The sequence below is a fragment of the Haliotis rufescens genome, unplaced genomic scaffold (genome assembly GCF_023055435.1).
Source record: "Haliotis rufescens isolate VD_foot unplaced genomic scaffold, xgHalRufe1.0.p SCAF_3, whole genome shotgun sequence".
Classification (NCBI taxonomy): Eukaryota; Metazoa; Mollusca; class Gastropoda; order Lepetellida; family Haliotidae; genus Haliotis; species Haliotis rufescens.
This window is the reverse complement of record NW_025964001.1, coordinates 57,622,216-57,644,298: the sequence shown is the minus strand read 5'-3', so window position 1 is coordinate 57,644,298 and position 22,083 is coordinate 57,622,216. Positions and strand designations below refer to the sequence as shown.

The following is a 22,083-nucleotide window of genomic DNA, read 5'->3' as shown; positions in this document are numbered from 1 at the left end:
TAGGGCCTACATACGCAACAAATGTATCCTTATCAAGCTCATCTGCCCATGGCATCATACGTTAATAGCTATCCTGAACCTGAGTTTGTTGAGTGTGGTCATAATGTGAACCGAAACCAATTCCGTCTTTGTCTATGCATAACATGAGCTGCAGAGCTGGCATCATTGTGATCACAGTAGTGTAAGATACATTCCAACATCAATGATTACCATTTGCTCGTGGTTATATTATACCGTATTCGACGTAATAAGCGCCCAGGGCTCTCTCAAAATTAGGAATAGGGGGCTCTTATTAGAATGTTATTTTGGTGAAAAAAACTGAGTTGAAAGATAAATTTCGTGGTTTATGCTGACAGCCTGAAATGCTTATATATGACAGATATGTTTTTTCCAGAATTTAACTGCCCATAATTAAGGGTGCATATAACACACGAGTGCGTAGCATAGGTGAATAAATAAGTCTTGTGTACATTGATCAATCGGAAGGCGTGCTAATTGGGACTGTTCACTAGCCAATATATTAGCAAATATCGCCGTGGGTGCTTATTAGAGCGGGGCGCTTATTACGTCGACGTAATTGGCTAGTGAACAATCCCAATTGGCACCCCTTCCAATTGATCAATGTACACAAGACTTATTTTTTCGCATATAATACGCACTCGTGTGTTATATGCATCCTTAATCATGGACAATTAAATTCTTGAAAAGTATATCTGTCGTACATAAACATTTCAGGCTGTCGGCATAAACCACGAAATTTATTTTTCAACTCTGTTTTTTCCAACAAAATAATACACTAATAAGAGCCCCCTATTTCCAATTTTGAGAGCGCCCTGGGCGCTTATTACGTCGAATACGGTAATTGTCTTAAATATAACCAATTTCATTTATTTGAGGGTCGTAAACATGGTAAAATGAAACCAAATTTTTCCATTATTTGCACGGTTATTGTATACCACCACCATCAGATGTAAATTGAATAAAAACCAACCATTAAATTAAATGTGTATACACAATTCAGTCAATTGTTTACTCTGTAGCATGTTTAGTATGCAGCAAATACATTATTATTTTGCATGAATGAAGTTCAGTTCATCATGTGTTCATACACTCAAAACAGAAACAACAATTATTTTTCAGGCAACTGAATTCCATCATGTCCATATCATACAACAACCACGGCAACCGTGTCATCATCCGAGTTTCACCTGTGTATTGTGATGCAAAGTTAATGACTTAATTACAGGTATATTTTGTCCTTGAGATCATGTCACATTACCTCACACATACTATACACCTTAACTCAATGACAGTTTAATTATTCAGATGATGATACATAGCATTAGGCATGGAAAATGCTTCCCATTTGGCATTTCCCATGTATAAATATTCAATCTAAGATTGGGTTATAAATCTAGTACCATATTCGACGTAATAAGTGCCCTGTCCTAACAAGTGCCCACGGCGATATTTGCTAATATATTGGCTAGTGAACAATCCCAATTAACATCCCTTCCAATTGATCATTGTACACAAGACTTATTTATTCGTGTAATATACTCACCCGTGTGTTATGTGCACACTTAATTATAGGCAATTAAATTCGGGAAAATATATCTGTCGTGTATAATACGCACGCACTTTTCTTCTGTATAATTTTAGGCTGTCAGCATAAACCACGAAATTTACGATCTTTTCAACTCTCTTTTCTTTTCTCATCAAACTTATATTCTAATAAGAGCCTCCTATTTCTAATTTTGAGAGTGCCCTGGGTGCTTATTACGTCGAATACGGTAGTTCGAATAGCCAATGTTTGTTTGTTTTGTATTTTTGTTTTTATGTTGTTTAACACCGCACTCAGCAATATTCCAGCTATATGACGGCGGTCTGTAAATAATCCGAGTCTAGACCAGACAATCCAGTGATTGAAATCATGAGCATCGATCCACGCCATTGGGGTCGATGACATGCATCAACCAAGTCAGTGGGTAATGGCCAATGTGGGGAATGTATTACATGTTGTGTAAAATGCATGTGCCGGCGCTGCAAGAAATGAATGATCAGCTGAGTGGCAAAAAACAGTTCAAAGGATTAATCGATAATAACTTGACTGAAAAATCATTACAATCTTAGACCCTGAACACAGTTGAATTGTCAAATGCAAGTGTTTATATTTGTAGTTTTACTGGAGCAGATGGGGTACACCTATCTCAGGACATGTAGTGCTTGCAAATGTTGTAAAAACGGTGTTCAATGTATTAGCCCATAATAATATAATAATACATTTATTGATTTATCACTGATATTGAACTCAATGGAATTTTCATGACAACATGTACATCATGAAAATACTAGTCAACTCTTTTTGTTCATCAACCATGTCAACATTAATTGGTTATTATCTGGACACCAGTCCAATGCAAATCTGAACTTCCTAATAACCATTACCCTCACCATGCTCACATGACCGTGATGACTTTTGACTAATTTGAATTGGACTACTTACCATGCTTACCATTGTTTTCATACTATTGAGTGAGTGAGTATGGTTTTACGCCACCTTTAGCAATATTCCAGCAATATCACGGCGGGGGAACACCAGAAATGGCCTTCACACATTGTACCCATGTCTGGAATCAAAACCGGGTCTTTGACGTGATGAGCGAACGCTTTAACCACTAGGCTACCCGGCCGCCCTTGTTTTTGTATTAGGTATTGTACCAAATCTCAGAGCCTGACCACATCCAGTTAAGCACTTATTAAGTCTTAGTATACATATTGAGTCTTACTGTTAATCCTACAAGTACTGGTGCCTATTCTAACCCCACAGGGTTCCCCTTAATAAATATGTCAATGTGCATGGTTTTTAGGGGTGTCACGATAAATTGAAATATCGATATATTGCTATTGGTAAGTACTTAAAGTCAATAAATTTATTGTTAAATCAGTTTCCGATCAATAGCATTTATTTCAGTTGGGAATATCGATAGTTACAATTGTATTTACCATAGTTTTACAGTTTCAATAACTTTACTTTGTATTTGTTGTCATGGCTATCATATTCAAAGGAAACTTCAGTTCCAAGTTTTAATTCAACTCTAAAATTTATCTAAAATGATACACTGAAAACTACCGCAATAGTTGCTTGCAATATCAATAGTTATCGCAATAGTTTCTTTCAATATCAATAATTATCGCAATAGTGATTTCCAGACCAAGTCACCCCTAATTGTTTACATAGTGAACAGCAGGTACATGTACATTCTATCATGCAATGTTATGAGAGTAACGCACTGAAATGACCCCAAACAACACAGGATTAGCATGATAAGTGGGATAAACATTAACAGATTAACATTAATTTTGAAACTGATGCAGATTTTGCAGTTACACATCCCTAACTTGGCTTATGTCATTCAACATTTCCACGACTGTCGGTGATACCAGTAAACACATACTTTATAGATGCTTAACCATGTAAACTGGTTGATATTTGGGGAGTTCGGAAAAAATGCAACTTACCAAACATGTTCAGGTAGCTCAATATTATAAAGCCTTGTGAGTAACGATGCCAGCGAGAATAAACACAGACACATAAAATAGGCCCTTGGTTCTCGAGCCGGGTACTCGTCGTCCTCATCCGACGATATATCACTGGGAGTCAACAGCCCGTCCCTGTTGTATCTCTTCCTCACTGGCTTCATATCGCCTCGATCATGTTTTTCGTCCTCCTCGCTGTCATTAACAAGGTGCGTCGCCTTCGCGTCTGCTTTTCTTTGATTTTGAACATCTTGAGATTTAAACTCCTCCTCCTTTCCACCTTCCTTTTCTTTGCCACCTTTTCTTTTCCGAAGAGCCTGGGCATGTTTGGCCGACATATCCACGTTCGTATTTTCATACAGCAGGCAGATATCTTCGATTTTATTGATGTTGCTGTACACCTGATTTGTTTAGCCCGGCAGCAGTACTGAGAGTTACCTTCCCTTGGGCTATTAATGCAAAGGTAGTTTGTAGTATAGAGACGTGTTTTCGAATCAATTAAAACACCCCCGCATCTGTGCGAAATTCATAAATTTTGTATTATTATGATAATTATAGAGGCGTTTTTGAAGATGTCCAGCATAGCCATAGACGAGGGAAGACATAATACGGGCTCATTCGAAATGATACGAGTGGTGCGGCAGATGACGCTCTATCACTGTAAGGAGCTTGTTTAAGCTGGGCCCCGTCTCTAATATCGCAAGTTGACGACGCGCATAGGGAGCCGGGAACCAGCTTATGGTTTGTTGGTAGAGGGCACGAACCACATTTGCTGGGTGTGGTCCAAATTTTAATGCAGTTGTAACAAAATGGCCACACTATTTGCTGACCATTGTTGTGTTCTTGTGCACAATTATCAATATAACATATCAGTATATATATTTATAGAACAATTCCTACAAAACACAATACTGATTATATCTGAATTTTGAATATATTTGAATCTGTGTGATTAGTTTAAATTGGTACATATCTCCATATTACCTCTGAAGAGTATTGCATGTTTTCATCACAGACAGTGCCGCTGTAGTTTATAATGTATCAGATGAAATAGATGCTGAATGAACTCCTAAGAACTCTACCACAATTGATGGTTAAAACATGAAATCTTATTACAAAGTTGACAAAAGGATGCACTGCTATTTCTAGTCAGTGTCGTGCGCGGATCGGCGCTTGACCTACAAAAAACGTCTGTCACGCCCTATCTCAATTGTTTATAATAAAGTAGGTTAAGCTGACCTAGCCGACATATCCGCCATGTCTAAGGTAAAACATTGCATCAAGATAAACTGTACACCCCATATATAGATGTCCGTACGTTTTTGCGTTAACGTTGTCCGATGCTGATCTCATAGCAATGCAATGTTATTGAAGTGTTAATACGTTGTCAATTGTTTATGTCACACAAGGGTGCGTTGTGGTTGTGTATGTGCTTCAGCATGTCTATCTGACAGTTGAACACAGACAACAACTGACCTAGATGTGATACAGTATCCACTCTATTAGACCTGGCCACTATTAATTTCGCTCAAATCGACAAGGCTTCTATTCTGTTTAATGCTGTCACAGTGACAAATCACTGCATCACCTCATCTCAAACTCTACGTTCAGTCATGCAAAATGTATTTTTCAACACATCACCGTATTAGAGACCCGGCGTCTATTAGAGGCCAGGCTTACCTATTTATTGTATTACTGAGGGGGGGGGGGGGGGGGGGGGGGGGGCGTCCTGTATAGAGGTGCTACGGTAAATAGTTGTCGTAAATCCACTCGTAAGATGCCTGCTGCTATTCAGGAGTTGTAGTGATGCTTGTCGTTTAAACTATTAAACTACCCGTGAAGACCCGGGGTAGAATACGTCTTCAGCAACACATGCTTGCCGTGATAGGCGACTATGCTTGTCGTAAGAGGCGACTAACGGGGTCGGGTGGTCAGGCTCGCTGACTTGGTTGATGCATATGCTATTGTATCCCAATTGCGTTAATCGATAATGTCAATCACTGGATTGTCTTATCCAGACTCGATTATGTACAGATTACCGTCTTATAGCTGGAATATTGTCGAATGTTGCGTTAAAACAACAAACAAACAACTTGTGTGTAACCATACCAGGGATTCAGCGAGGGAGGTGTGTGTGTGTGTGTGGGGGGGGGGGGGGGGGGGGGGGTATACATATTTTACAGATACTTCTCTAGAGTAGCCCCGATCCTCTGTCTACTGTAAAGGGATTTTCCATGCACTTCTTTCATTACCTTTATGAAGCATCTACATGAGAATTAATTCTTGTTTAAAAAACCCTGAAGTGCAGAAGGATATATAGGGTAAACCATGTTTAATGGACTACTATTCAATAATTGGCCCAAAGTCTTGGGACCTATGAGCCTGATATTGTTTGGTATACACTAAACCATCACAGACTACATACACATATACTGAACCAAATTAAAAACTTCCCAATCCTAAAATTTTAACATTTTGACCAGTTATCATTGTGGGCCCTTATTGTGTATTTAAACAGTAATTGCCACGTATTGTCTTCAGATATCACCCGTTTTTGTGCAGGTGAATCGATCAAAATCATGTGCACAGCACTATAGTGGCAAAAGTGTTTTTTCACGTGCAACTGGTCATGTGGCCATAATACCGCACGTGTTTTCAGCCATACTTGTTAGCAGTCATTAACCCAAAAAGAAAAACACAAGAAAACAAAAGTCTTTACGGCCATTTGTCATGCCACGCCTTTCAAATGTGCAACGTGAACGTGCCATCGGCATGTTGCAGACGGGAACGTCCGTAGCTGAAATCGCAAGGACGATGGGTTGTCAGCACCATACCCGTGTTCGTGGGTTTCACCGAAGTGGTAAACGTCTGAGACTTGCATCACTTCGGGCTTTCCTCCCGGATTAAGCTGACACGCCGTGATATAACTGGAATAACGTTAAAAGCGGCGAAGTGATGCAGGTCTCAGACGTTTACCACTTCGGTGAAACCCACGAGCACGGGTATGGTGCTGACAAACCTAGAAACATAATCGGGATTCGAACCTACAATCATAGGTTTCTGGCGTGCCCAAGGGCCACAACTCTGCACAGCGAATCGCGACGCCTTAGACGACTGGGCCACCCGTCCCCACTGATTATTGATAAATAAAGGTAGCACGCATACATACTGTCACTCACAATACTCTGTATTGACGAGGATGGCAACATTGCGGTCGTGACTTTTTATTGATTCTGAATTATGTTTTAGATGGAGGCTCAGTTTTATATTTACACAAAATCATGAGCTGTGCTTTTCCCCCAAGTATGTTACAAATTAACCACATTTCTTTCTTTTTTGAGTGAGTAGTTATTGCTTAACACCGCATTAACAATCTTCCAGCTATTCGCGGCGTTAATTCCATAGGATTAGGCTCCGATTTAACAAAGTAACCTAAATATGGGCGTGCCTTATCGTCTAAATTGTTCTCTTTATTGGGGCGGGATTATAGTATTGCTATTTTGTATGATGCGCCAAAAGTGTGATAACCCACCATTGTCTGAAGAACTTGCAACCGGATGATTGAAGTGATTTAACTCATGATCTAATGGGAACGTGCGAGTAGTGTTTTGCTCAGCCAGCCTCTTAACGTTATAAGGTTAAGGAGGTCATTTGAGCCTCAATGGCAAAGGGCCGTAAAAGGCTACTGTGCTTGTAAGGGGCGACTATGCTTGTCGTAAGAGGCGACTAACGGGATCGGGTGGTCAGGCTCACTGACTTGATTTGATGCATGTCATCGTATCCTAATTGCTTAGATCGATGCTCATGATATCAATGACTGGATTGTCTGGTCCAGACTCGATTATTTACAGACCGCCGTCATATAGCTGGAATATTGCTGAGTGCGGCATTAAACAACAAAAACACAAACACTAATAATGGCAAAGTTATGTGAAAATAAAGCAATGGGAACCCAACATTTCACGTGGTGGTGGAAGCAATTGCTTGGATCGATGCTCATGATGTCGATCGCTGGATTGTCTCGTCCAGACTCGATTATTACAGACCGCCGTATATAGCTGGAATATTGCTGAGTGCGGCGTTAAACAACAAAAACACAAACACTAATAATGGCAAAGTTATGTGAAAATAAAGCAATGGGAACCCAATATTTCACGTGGTGGTGGAAGCAATTGCTTGGATCGATGCTCATGATGTCGATCGCTGGATTGTCTGGTCCAGACTCGATTATTACAGACCGCCGTACATAGCTGGAATATTGCTGAGTGCGGCGTTAAACAACAAACAAACAAACAAAGCGTGGTGGAAGCATCTATGATCACCTTGTTTTAGTACCGGGATATATAACCATCTGAAAACTATTCAAGTATTCTTGATATCATCTTCCCGAGGCAAGTGAGTTAACTGACTATAAAAGTCCAGTTTCCACCCTTGCCGAACTAGGCTGGCGGCGCATATATATGCTTTGCAAATCATGCAATCGACAGAAATCTGCACGACATTTTACAAACCGGATTTCGATTTCGGTGCGCGATTTTGATTGGACTATGCATATACTCGTTAGCCCAGCCGAAATGTAACTCCATAATACCAGCCTAGTTCAGCAAGGGTGGAAACTGGACTTTTATAGTCAGTTAACTCCCTTGCCTCGGGAAGATGTCTTGATATCCTAAATGATGCATAACTTTCTAAGGCATGTAAACATTTCATAATTTACATAATGCTCATATTTCAAACATTTAAAGATTCAGTGAATAGTTAGAATAAAACCAATGACAATCAGTACAGATACATTTGAAAAACGCTATGAGAAAGTATTTACTGTTGTATCAATTTCTGAAGTCATGTCTTGAAATTTCTTGAAATCCGGTCATTGCATTCCTGATATTGGTGCTTGTGCAATGGTTATTTCATATCCGGAATCATACGCAAATCCGGTCATTGCCTGCACGTCCTACTGTATTTGCGTTTGTTTCACAGGTGTAAAATCTGGCTTTTGGCCTCATGAATATGTCTTATTTTTATAAATTAATACATTTTGAATAAAATTCTGCCTCAGTCCCGAAACCAATAAGTCTGTATTTTTGTGATTTATGTTCTCATAAGTCTACCTTGTGGTTTTTGCTAGAATCGGACAACTGGTTCTTGAGTTTGATACAAAACAACAACAACAAAAAACAAACACGGCGAAATAATAACACTACTACTACTACTACTACTACTACTACTACTACTACAGAGATGTTGACACAGTTCTCGATTAAAATTTTGAAAACTGAACAAACAAATATTCCGGAATGTCAAATATATGGTTGAGATTGGATGGCAGTGCTTCCCACGTACTGTGCAATGCCTCTTCCGTTCAAATGTTTATCCCATGGAAGCAAGAGATGGACGATGATTATGACGGAATCAGTCGTAACTGGGTTTCGGAATACCCGTGTTAACGTTTTCGAGGTTGCATGATCAGAAAACACATTCCGACTGTCACGTTCATAATCATTCGTCACCACTCGCCCCTTTCCGTAACCTGCTTGTCCCGGAATAACACGAGTTGGTCACGAATGGTTCATAATCTGGTAAGCGACCCTTTGATTGGTCGGATGAAAAGTCGTTCTGACGTGTTTTTGGCAAGGGGTCAGCAATCGTATTAATTTGGAGACGTAATTATTTCCAGAATTACAGTAATTTTCCCAGTTATTTTGCCCATTTGTCAAATGAAATCTGTTTCGGTGGATAATCCAGACTGGGTATTCTCTGGCATTGACAGGGGCGGTCGGGTAGTCTAGTGGTTAAAGCGTTCGCTCGTCACGCCGAAGACCCGGGTTCGATTCCCGACATGGGTACAATGTGTGAAGCCCATGCATTTCTCGTGACCCCCTCCGTGATATTGCTGGAATATTGCTAAAAGCGGCGTAAAACCAGACTCACTCACTCTGGCATTGACAATGTAAATTATAACCAGTTCATCCAATAATGTGTTTACTTTTGCATAGGAGATGATCCTCTATGGCTGCAGTCGGAGTTCCTGCACATGGAGAGTCAAAATTGGTGCGTACGGAACTTTTACGAATTTGTCATCGTAATCGATACCTAAGATAATACTCAATTTGACAGTAAATGCAGTATGGTTAATTTCAATGTTTACAGTTATGTGTAATATATATTTTAAGCAGTTCAAATTACGACATCACCCTGTCAGTTGAACTCGTGATTATTTACACAACACCTAAGTTCCATCACTCAGCCTGAGTGGAAGTTTTTCATGGACCACATGGTTGTCACAACAGCCGACCACTGTGGGGTTTTGATGGTTACAGTGTGTGAACAGGCTACCAAGCACCTGATTGTCTGGCCTAGACTCGAGTACGTACAAGTGTCGTGGTATAGCTGGTGACTGTGTCCTACTATAGCAATCATTAACAATCATGCAAGAACCCCATGGGGCTAATGTAAATAGATTCCCTTGTGATTCGTTTATTTTGCTTTTAATGCTCATGATCAGATCTGGCCCGTGAAGATCCGGGGTAGAATACGTCTTCAGCAACCCATGCTTGCCGTAAAAGGCGACTATGCTTGTCGTAAAAGGCGACTAACGGGATCGGGTGGTCAGACTCGCTGACTTGGTTGATGCATGTCATCGATCCCAATTGCGTGTTCTTGATGACAATTACTGGATTGTCTGGCCCAGACTCGATTATTTACAGACCGCCGTCACATAGCAGGAGTGAGTGAGGGAGTTGGGTTTAACGCCGCTTTTAACAGTATTCCAGTTATATCGCGGTGTGTCAGCTTAATGTGGGAGGAAAGCCCGAAGTGATGCAGGTCTCAGACGTTTACCACTTCGGTGAAACCCACGAGCACGGGTATGGTGCTGACAAACCTAGAAACATAGTCGGGGTGAACCGGGATTCGAACCCACAAATCATAGGTTTCTGGCGTGCCCAAGGGACGCAACTCTACACAGCGAATTGCGGCGCCTTAGACGACTGGGCCACCCGTGCCCCCTTTACCTTCACGATTGCTCTATTTTCAGCTCTGGCTATCAAAGGCATCCAGTATGAAGACGTTGCCGTAACGGATGAATCAATGGTAGGATCAATATCCTATGATTGTAGGACGGTGGATTCAGCCGAGTGTCCGCCCGTCAGTCTCTCCGTCTGTGTCACTTTTCGTTTCCAGATCTGAAACTGTTTGTGATATGTTCACAGAATTGTGCACATATATTGCTTATCTGGATCATTGGGGCTTTTTCTCATTTGGGGTTTTCATGAAATCAGGGTTGAACTCCTTTCCGAAGCAAATTAATCTAAAAGCAAAAGATCTTGCCCAATGTTCTAAATTATCAACTGCTCATAAATGCATTTCGTACGGTCTGTAGTCTGACGCTGTCTCATTCTGTGAGGGTGAATATTCGCTCATTCACAACAGGGAACACACTCCCTGTCAAACCCTGTTTACCCAGCGGGCAAGGGTTATGCATAGCACCCGTGTCATTCATTCACGGCACGGGTGACCTGTGCCCTACAACATGCGTACAGTGCGGAATGTCACCAGATTTGATACATTCATTCATGACACGGGCCATCACAGCGTATGTACAGCGCGGAATGTCGCCGACCATTGTTCAAAACCCTCCAAAAATCCACCATGAATGTTTACCCGCTCAATTGTACTCGTCGTCTCTATTATTCGGTCGGTTTAGAGGATTCCACTATTCTTTTCATAGAGTTATACATTTTACACTAATGTCCGGGGTTCGATCCCGCGTCATACCAAAAGACGTTAAAAGATGGTACTTGATGTACCCTGTCTGGCGCACGGCATTAAGGGGCTAAAACAAGGACTGGTCGGCTCGGAGTCAGTATACTGTGTCTGAGTGAAGTATTCTTGCTAAACTGCGGCATGGTATCCCAGTGAGCTAGCACTATAAATCGGCATCAGTCCGGACTAGTACAAGCAGCCACACAAACACACACACACACGTACATGCACGTCGCTATATGAGTGCAATATTTGACGCGACGTTAAACCCCATTTCACCTCACCTCACCTAATAGAAAGGTAAAGCCGTTGTTACTGTGCGTTTTGCTTGCTATCGAGCAAATGACATGTCTGTAGCGCTGCAGTTTCTTTTTAACACTGTCCTCCAGCGGTATGTTATCTATGCGTACCTTCTACACCAACGTAATGATAACCTTGAACTGTGGTTTGGTTAAGTGAGATAACAGGGATTTTCTTTGCATGGGTACGAAATCGCTCAACAAGTGAAGAAAATCTAAACATGGTACAATACAATCAGGGTTGTATTCAGCTCTCTTGTAGATATAAGGGATGGGTTCACCAAAGTCATCAGGGACATCTATTGATTCGAGCAAGGCTTCTTGTAAGCATTGTATGCACGCTTCCTTATAGTAAAACACCTTTTGACTTTCTTTTACTGCTATTACTTCGGCAGGACACACTGACATATGTTAAATGCGAGCTGGTGTGGTACAGGCTATCTTCCAGAAGTAGACCCTGCGCATCATTCGTCACCACTCGCCCCTTTCCGTGACCTGCAAGAAGACTCGTCCCCCTATCGATGAATGTTATGTGCGAAAATACGACAAACCAATCAGAATGCGCGTATGATTTCAAGTTCTTCATCAAAGAATCCCTCAGAAACAATTTATGATTTTACATATGTCTTGCATCTAAAAATATACCCAAGACACAGTTAAATGTGGTCAATCATAATGTATAAATCCGCATGTCCCGATGTGCTTTTAATTGCATCTGAAATATATATAATATATGGGAAATATATGTGAACCATTACGCAACGAGTTGACAATTGTTTTAGGTTTGCCCGTTTGCGCTAAGACGGAACCCGGTCGCAAAAATGGCCACGAGAGGGTCACGAGTCGCTATACGGCTGGTCCCGGAATAACACGAGTTGGTCACGAATGCCTGCGCATCTCGAGGTTGATTAGCAACTGAATAGGTTACTGACACTGCATGGGTTATGTATGATATTAGCTCTTTTCAGTCTCGTGGTAGACCCGTGAAGATTCCGGGGTAGAATAGGTCTTCAGCAACCCATACTTGCTATAAAAGGCGACTATGCTTGTCGTAAAAGGCGACTAACGGGATCGGGTGGTCAGGCTCGCTGACTTGGTTGATACATGTCATCGATCCCAATTGCATGGATCGATGCTCATGATATCAATCACTGGATTGTTTGGTCCAGACTCGATTATTTTACAGACCGCCGTCATATAGCTGGAATATTGCCGAGTGCGGCGTTAAACAACAAACAAACAAACAAACAGTCTCGAGGTAAATAGATAGTACAAAGCTCACTGGGTAAGATACATGTGCGTAAGCGACCATACTCTGGGTTATTGTAAGGCGATGCATCATACTTTTCCCCTTCTGCTGCACCCCGATAGGAATCGAATTTTTTTTTGTATTCGTGTGCAGAACGAGGATCAGACATTAAAATGAATATATGAGTATTTAAACTCAATGTGCGCGAACCAGGACGCCTGAGGTAAGCGCTTTGATGGAGATTAAGTACAGCGATGCCGAGATGATTGGAAAGGGTGGTATACAAGGTGATCATCAATTTACTCGCCGAATTTACTCGCTAATTTACCAGTACCAAAATCATGTTTTTGTTGGATGTTTGTTTGTTGTTTAACGCCGCACTCAGCAATATTCCAGCTATATGACGGCGGTCTGTGTAAAATAATCGAGTCTGGACCAGACAATCCAGTGATTGATATTATGAGCATCGATCCGTGCAATTGGGATCAATGATATGCATCAACCAAGTCAGGGAGCCTGACCACCCGATCCCGTTAGTCGCCCCTAACGACAAGCATAGTCGCCTTTTATAGCAAGCATGGGTTGCTGAAGACCTATTCTACCCCGGATCTTCACGGGTCTTTTGTGGGGATGTATCGGACCACTCATGAATGTCGGTTTCAGTTGTTAGTCCTTCGTGAGACTGTATTTTTGGAATGGAGGCTTGAATTTCCTCATACATATCCTGCAATGCAGCATAACAATACACGATGAGATCGGGTGACTTTTCAAACATGGTCTTAGCATTCTGCAGTATTCGTTTGGTCAAGTAAGTTTTTCCACTGCACGTATACCTCCAATAATGGTTATTGTAGTAGGGACTCGAAACGGCACAAAGCATTTCGATTTCATGTTGACACTTCGGTTGTTGGAGTATAACTGAACATACAGACTTGCATAAACCCTATTTAAAGCAGCTCGGGGAACGACGACATATATTGTTTTGCGCTTCGTCTCTTACTTGTCTCACGTGCTCGTATTTAAATACAAATGGGATCAAATGGGTATGATTGATAAAACTGCGTTTAACACGCTCCTATCTGGAGTTTCAGGGAGAGAGTTGCGCCTTAACATCCTCAGATAAGTGTTGTGAGGATTGGGTTGCAGATGTCTTCTGTTCTCATTCCGAGTGACGGGTATGCGTCCATTCGACAGTCGCTTGACAATCGCTTTGAAAGCTTTGATCTGTCCTCTAATCATATCACGTATGTCATCGAGTGTCTCCTCAAAATCATTTTGTAGAATGAGCTGTCTTACAAAATTGTAATTCTGCAGCACGTATCTGGCCATCCTCGATCGAAAGTTACTCACCAATGACATGGAACGCGTGGAATGTCACCGGCCATTATTCAAAACCCTCCAAGAATCCCCCGGGAATGTTTACCCGCTCCACTGTACCCGTCATCTCTATTATTCGGTCTGCTTGTTTAGAGGATTTAACTATTCTTCTCATAGAGTGATACATTTTACACAACTCCGGGCCTTCCGCTCACCGGGCGGACGCTCTACCACTGGACGCTCAGCCGGTTGAGCGTGCTGTAATAGAAACAGGGTAGACATTAGGGCTGGTACCCGGGTCGGGTGGGTACTGAGTAGGACCCGGGTACCCACAAGACTACCCGGACCCGTGGTTAGTCACGTGATATATTGTTTAATGACAAAAATTATCTAGAACTCTATGACTCTATGGTTACACTACAAGTCACTAATGTTCGCATTTCTTTCTGTCTATGCACCCATTCCTTTAGACTCTTCATATGGTTTAATAAAGATGTAACTTAAGTCAACTTCTATGTATGCATGACCAGATCGTTTAATGTCTAATGCATGTATCTAAATGCCAGGGCTATGGTAAAAGAATTCCCAATCGGACATTTTGTATCTATCTCTTGAGACCTACAGTGGGTACACGGTTAAGGTCGGGTAATAGGCCGGGGGGGGGGGGGGGGGGGGGGGGGGACCCGGGTAGTAAATTTCGACTCGTCCCGTCCCAGCCCTAGTAGACATGCGACATGTGAGATGTTGTTCTGAAATCTGACATGTGCGCTCAGTTGAACACATATTAAATTACAGTTTGGACATAGCTGACTAATAGTTGTAATTGTCACATAGACTGGTTACGGTTTTCAGCAAAACTGGCCCGCCTTCCTGAAAGCCAGTCCTTTACAGCAGGTCCCCGCTCTTGTGCATGGCGAGTGGAGTTTCATCCAGTCGGTTAGTAAAAGCTTATGCCATTTATATAATCTCAAACTGTTTATTTATGACATTAACTTTTCTTGAGCTATAATACATCCTCAACTTATACCATCCACCACACCAAAATAGCAACGAATTCTGGATACCTCATCTCAATTTCAGAGCTATATCACAATATCATTTCTTTTGAAATGTTGCTGAAGTCATCATATTTGTTTGAAAAATAGAATTAAAATATTTATTTTTTTAATTAAAATACGGTTTTAGTTTGAAAAAAACTGCACCCGAGACTGAACGTTTCTTCTTTTTGACGCACCATGACACAAATGATGTCCGATTCAATTCCATATTTTGTCTTGTACCATATGTTCCCGTAATATTGTAGGTGAACAATTGACTTGCCTTTGCATGTGTTTGTAACGGGTGCCACCGGTGGGCAGGATCTGCTCACCTATCCCGGAACACCCGGTATCGTCACTATTTGATCGTGATTCATAAAACACATGCTCATGATATAGTCGAAATGGTACAATCGACTCTGCTTTTAGCAGATATGTCTTATAAATATTGAAAGTGTGTTGTCGCTTTTGTTTCACCCAGATAGCCATCATGGAATACCTGGATGAAATACAACCCGACCCGCCACTGATGCCAGTGGCTCCAGTTCTAAGAGCTAAGGTATGTTCCCTTCCTTTTACTCCTAAGTGCGACATGATCCGGCATTTCAAGAGAACATATGTGTTTTGGTACTGTTGGTATTAAAATACTGTAGTTTCTTTTCTCAAGTATTTAATGTCTGCTTTCTCGATGTTTCTATGTTTTCTGAAGCCTTGTGGTTTCCATACTGGATGCAGTTTTTCGTAAACTATAAAATCGTCATTTACTCGATTCAGATAATTGCTTGACTCACCTTTGTCATGTGCTGAATGCACAGTTAGATTGTATATATAAATCCAGTGCTCACTGTTCCTCAGATGTGTAATTCACATGAACGCGTGGTCGAATTTTGTGAAATCTCTCGGTGTGTTAACCACGCTGCTGAATATTCCGTATTTTCTAGGTGTATAGTTCACATGTATCGATGTTCTGAATACTTAAGTTGTATAATTCTCATGGCTGAATGTTCTGTTTTATCTAGGTGTATAATTCTCATGGCTGAATGTTCTGTTTTATCTAGGTGTATAATTCTCATGGCTGAATGTTCTGTTTTATCTAGGTGTATAATTCACATGGCTGAATGTTCTGTTTTATCTAGGTGTATAATTCACTTGGCTGAATGTTCTGTTTTATCTAGGTGTATAATTCATATGGCTGAATGTTCTGTTTTATCGAGGTGTATAATTCACATGACTGAATGTTCTGTTTTATCTAGGTGTATAATTCACATGGCTGAATGTTCTGTTTTATCAAGCTGTATAATTCACATGGCTGAATGGTTTGTTTTATCGAGGTGTATAATTCACACTGCTAAATGTTCTGCTTTATCTAGGTGTATAATTCACATGTTTGGATCTTTCAATTCTCCAGTTGTATAATTCACACTGCTGAATGTTCTGTTTTTTTCTCGATGTATAATTCACATGGCTGAGTGTTTTGGTTTTCTAGATGTACAATTCACATGGCTGAATGTTCTGTTTTATCTAGGTGTATAATTCACATGGCTGAATGTTCTGTTTTATCAAGCTGTATAATTCACATGGCTGAATGTTCTCTTTTATCAAGCTGTATAATTCACTTGGCTGAATGTTCTGCTTTATCTAGATAATAATTTACATGTCTTAATCTTTTGAATTCCCCAGTTGTATAATTCACATGGCTGAATGTTCTGTTTTATCTAGGTGTATAATTCACATGGCTGAATGTACTGTTTTATCTAGGTGTATAATTCACATGGCTGAATGTACTGTTTTATCTAGGTGTATAGTTCACATGACTGAATGTTCTGTTTTATCTAGGTGTGTAATTCACATGGCTGAATGTTCTGATTTATCTAGGTGTATAATTCACATGGCTGAATGTTCTGTTTTGTCTAGGTGTATAATTCACATGGCTGAATGTTCTGCTTTATCTAGATCATAATTCACATGTTTAAATCTTTTGAATTATCCAGTTGTACAATTCACATGGCTGAATGTCCTGTTTTATCTGGGTGTATAATTCACAAGGCTGAGTGATCTGTATGCTCTAGGTGTAAAATTCACATGGCTGAATGGTCTGTTTTATCTAGGTGTATAATTCTCATGGCTGAATGTTCTGTTTTATCTAGGTGTATAATTCACATGGCTGAATGTTCTGTTTTATCTAGGTGTATAATTCACTTGGCTGAATGTTCTGTTTTATCTAGGTGTATAATTCATATGGCTGAATGTTCTGTTTTATCGAGGTGTATAATTCACATGACTGAATGTTCTGTTTTATCTAGGTGTATAATTCACATGGCTGAATGTTCTGTTTTATCAAGCTGTATAATTCACATGGCTGAATGGTTTGTTTTATCGAGGTGTATAATTCACACTGCTAAATGTTCTGCTTTATCTAGGTGTATAATTCACATGTTTGGATCTTTCAATTCTCCAGTTGTATAATTCACACTGCTGAATGTTCTGTTTTTTTCTCGATGTATAATTCACATGGCTGAGTGTTTTGGTTTTCTAGATGTACAATTCACATGGCTGAATGTTCTGTTTTATCTAGGTGTATAATTCACATGGCTGAATGTTCTGTTTTATCAAGCTGTATAATTCACATGGCTGAATGTTCTCTTTTATCAAGCTGTATAATTCACTTGGCTGAATGTTCTGCTTTATCTAGATAATAATTTACATGTCTTAATCTTTTGAATTCCCCAGTTGTATAATTCACATGGCTGAATGTTCTGTTTTATCTAGGTGTATAATTCACATGGCTGAATGTACTGTTTTATCTAGGTGTATAATTCACATGGCTGAATGTACTGTTTTATCTAGGTGTATAGTTCACATGACTGAATGTTCTGTTTTATCTAGGTGTGTAATTCACATGGCTGAATGTTCTGATTTATCTAGGTGTATAATTCACATGGCTGAATGTTCTGTTTTGTCTAGGTGTATAATTCACATGGCTGAATGTTCTGCTTTATCTAGATCATAATTCACATGTTTAAATCTTTTGAATTATCCAGTTGTACAATTCACATGGCTGAATGTCCTGTTTTATCTGGGTGTATAATTCACAAGGCTGAGTGATCTGTATGCTCTAGGTGTAAAATTCACATGGCTGAATGGTCTGTTTTATCTAGGTGTATAATTCACACTGCTGAATGTTCTGTTTTATCTAGGTGTATAATTCACACTGCTGAATGTTCTGTTTTATCTAGGTGTATAATTCACATGGCCGAGTGATCTGTATGCTCTCGGTGTATAATTCACATGGCCGAGTGATCTGTTTGCTCTCGGTGTATAATTCACATGGCCGGATTGCTGATCATGACTGCACTGTGTTGTTCAGGTTTTATCTTGGCTGACTCTTCTGTGTTCTGTAGACCCGAGCCCTGGCGGAGACAGTAGTATCAGCTGTCCAACCATTCCAGGCCCACAATGAGACCTTGGTGTCCAGAGTTGGAGGGGAAGAGAAATTTAAGGAATGGGCCGAGTTTTGGATTCATAAAGGCTTTGCTGGTACGGAAAAAAAGATAGCAAAAATGAGCTTTTCTTCATCCGCCTGTTTTGTCATATGTTCCCTTCACAATGGCCAGCGTGACACTAATGTGATTGACAAGATTGAGGAAAAACATGGCAAATATGTGGACCTCGCTTTCGAAATGTTACGCTTGCATCCCAAGTACCAAGTTGTCCGACTCCCCATTGTTCTCGGTGCCTTGGGTTTGGTACCTCCCAATCTGCTGACTGTCATTGGGAGAGTACCCGGGTTTGCTACCAGGAATACGGCCCTTCTGACAATCTGGGTAATGCAGAAGGCTGCAGTGTCCGAAAAGTTCTGGGTGGGTTTGACAGGCACCGCTTCCTGTGAGAAGTCCCATTCGCTGTCTGGGCTGCGTGTAGAGGGGGCAAGGGCCCTGAGCTGATGATGAGCCTAAACAGCCCGACAGTGCCAGGATCACCCAAACCCTCTTTGATGCATTTTTTATTTTAATCTGTAAATAATAATGTGCATAAATAATAATGTGCATATTAATGCACCAAATCTACACCCTAAACCATGCTCAGAGTGCTACATTATAGTCCTGTCAATGGATCAGTGTACCCTCGATTTTCATTCTCAGCACCTTTGGGAGTATACAACCCAACCTGCTGTGAGGCTCAGAAGGTTAACAGTCATTACCATCTTATCCTGCTGGGTACCCATTCACTGCTAGGTGAACAGAGACAGCACGTGCTTCTGTGTGGGTCAGGGCCGAAGCCCTAGGGTTCATTCCCACGAAGGCGACATTTGATTGGGTGTAACAACATGGTACCTGGTGGCTTGTCGCGTTTCTACGATTTTTACCCCTGTCCAATGGACTCAAACAATGAGAAAAGAGCAGGTGTTTTCGCAAGTTAAGCCTTGCGCTTGGCTAGGGTCGTATCAAAAGTAAACAATAGCAGAAAATATATTTTCCAGGTTATATTCATTCCAGTTGTTATATTCACTCAATCCATACAATGAAAATATACTACACTCGATGCAAATAATATCTAGCCCCATTTTACCTCACCTCAACTCCCATATTCAGAAAAGCGTGTAGATTTACTGGTATTATTGCTGTTTCATTGTACTAAATTGTGGACTTCCAGCCATTGAAGTGATGCTGAAAGATACGCATGGGAAATGCTGTATTGCTGACGACGTCACCGTGGCTGACCTGTGCCTTGTACCCCAGTATGACAACGCCGTCAACAGGTGAGAACGTGCACGATGAGGGCACTATGGTATCAACGCATTACACGTCTATGGAGTACGAAGCTTTAGGACCCCTTCCACATCAAGCTAACGCCCCGGAATATGACTCAAAGTTGCAGTACTTAACCCAACCTACTCAACCCTCACCTTTAGTACTAACCACAGCCATCTCAGGACGGTTTTGACACCCAACCTTTGAAGCGTATAGATGGCACACTGGGTCCCCGTTCAACAAAGCAATCGTTGCGCTTAGAAAATCGTAACTCCCATTCTTTAACATAGACTTACGACAGTCATTCAGTCAATCTTTATTGTTTAAAAGGCCATTGGCCCATATACACATACACATACAGATAAACAATATCATTTACAGCTGTACAGCGCATTATATAATTATTGGTCTAACTAAAATGACGCTTGACATGTAATAGAGGTATTGTAATAACAGTGGTAATAACCACAGTGTCAGCCATCTTCCCGATGCAAGAGAGTTCACTGACTATAAAAGTCCAGTTTCCACCCTTGCCGAACTAGGCTAGTATTATGGAGTTACATGGCTGGACTAACGAGTCTATGCATAGTCCAATCAAAATCGCGCACCGAAATCGAAATCCGGTTCGTACACTGTCGTACAGATTTCGGTCGATTGCAGGATTTGCAAAGCATGTTCACTGCCAACTCGTTGTCAGCAGATATTTTCCAAATGTTTTCATGTTTTTAATCAAGGTGCTCACGTGATTTGATGCATTTCGCGATGTCAGACCCGTTTTATCAGAATATAGATCTTGATTGTCAATCAGATCTAACTGACCGGGCGCCACCATTTTGTGTGAAGCAAACGCAAGTGATACGAGAGGTGGAATCTGATTGGTCCATAGAAGAGGCTTAGAAGGGACATGACTGGTAATAGCCTAGTTCGGCAAGGGTGGACACTGGACTTTTAAAGTCAGTTAACTCTCTTGCCTCGGGAAGATGAGTGGCAGCAGTAGTAGCATAAAATACAAGAGGAATACAAAAGGAATGGAATGGAAATATGAAGTTTTACGTCGCAAAGGCTTTCAGCCATAACGCGACGTTCAATACAAAAGGATCTATCAGTAATATACTCATCATGTCAAGACAATTGACAATTTAAATGTATATGCATTTCTATAAGAAACAAACAGACAAAAATTAAATGTAGATACTCCTGATCTAGATGCGAAAGTTTCAAAACAACTAATTATTTCTGGACATATCGGATTTACTAAGTAATTTACTACGCATTCGTAGACTTTGATAGATGTATTGTAATATCTTAGTTAATTTTTGATTAGGGATACCATTAAAAGATAGTATTTTGTTCATGGAATAGTGGTTCTTAGTGATATCAGGCATATATTTCAATCTTAGGTTGTCGTAAATTGGCCATATAATCAAAAAGTGTAATTCGTTTTCAATATGGTTTTCGTAGAATGGACAAAAACGCATATCCTTAGGAATAGAGGAGAAGCGACCCCTGTTGCACATCAAATCATTTAACCCTAGCCTAAGTTTAATAAATGTGTCTCTAATTTTTCTGTCTGTTATAGTATGCAGGTAAACCTCTGGTGTTAGACAATATTTAAAAGTTTTATAGACGTCGTAGCGTGCACTGTTATCTAGTGACGACCTCCAGTTTTGAGTAAACATATCAATTGCTACCTGCTTAAAAGAGCTAAGAAAATACATTTTGTCTCCAACGCTTTGATTAAGCCAAACATATCCAAATCCGTGAGAGAAGAGTAAATGCTTAATGTTTGATGCCCAGGTTACGTAACCAACACTATCACGATAAACAAGCATTTCGTAGCATTTTCTTGGGATTCGTTCCCGCAACATCTCTGTTATTTTGAGCCAGTATCTGAGTAAACGTAAATATGAACAAATATATAACGGGTATCTACCACATTCGCCATAGACCATATGATTTGGAGCCGATTTAGAAACATTTAGAAATATTTTACATGCAGTTAAGTGTACCTTTTCAATATTGTAATAGGTTTCAAAACCCCAGACCTCTGATCCATATAATAAGATTGGTTGAACTTGAGCATCAAACATTTTGAAGAAAATAGTAGGTGAGATAACACGCAATTT

The 22,083-nt window shown here is 40.6% G+C and overlaps 2 protein-coding genes across 6 annotated transcripts in view; one reads left to right on the top strand and one right to left on the bottom strand.

Annotated features, from left to right (window-relative positions):
• The window catches only part of LOC124126787 (protein O-mannosyl-transferase 2-like), a 39,649-nt gene extending 35,670 nt beyond the window's left edge, over positions 1-3,979 (bottom strand). The window contains exon 1 of the mRNA XM_048403133.1: positions 3,523-3,979. Within this exon, the coding sequence (XP_048259090.1) occupies positions 3,523-3,878 (356 nt within the window). The 5' untranslated portion in view covers positions 3,879-3,979. The remainder of the gene's footprint in view (positions 1-3,522) is intronic.
• Positions 3,980-4,221: 242 nt separating this feature from the next.
• The window catches only part of LOC124126788 (maleylacetoacetate isomerase-like), a 31,619-nt gene continuing 13,757 nt past the window's right edge, over positions 4,222-22,083 (top strand). Inside the window, exons 1-7 of one of the 5 annotated variants that reach the window (XM_046490310.2) lie at positions 4,222-4,281; positions 9,537-9,591; positions 10,577-10,632; positions 15,004-15,105; positions 15,688-15,765; positions 18,608-18,743; positions 19,860-19,965. In XM_046490310.2, the coding sequence (XP_046346266.2) occupies positions 4,279-4,281; positions 9,537-9,591; positions 10,577-10,632; positions 15,004-15,105; positions 15,688-15,765; positions 18,608-18,743; positions 19,860-19,965 (536 nt within the window). In that variant the 5' untranslated portion in view covers positions 4,222-4,278. Of the gene's footprint in view, positions 4,282-4,778; positions 4,807-9,536; positions 9,592-10,576; positions 10,633-12,397; positions 12,507-15,003; positions 15,106-15,687; positions 15,766-18,607; positions 18,744-19,859; positions 19,966-22,083 lie in introns of those variants that run through there. The other 4 variants (XM_046490312.2, XM_046490309.2, XM_046490311.2 and 1 more) reach the window with 4 other exon arrangements.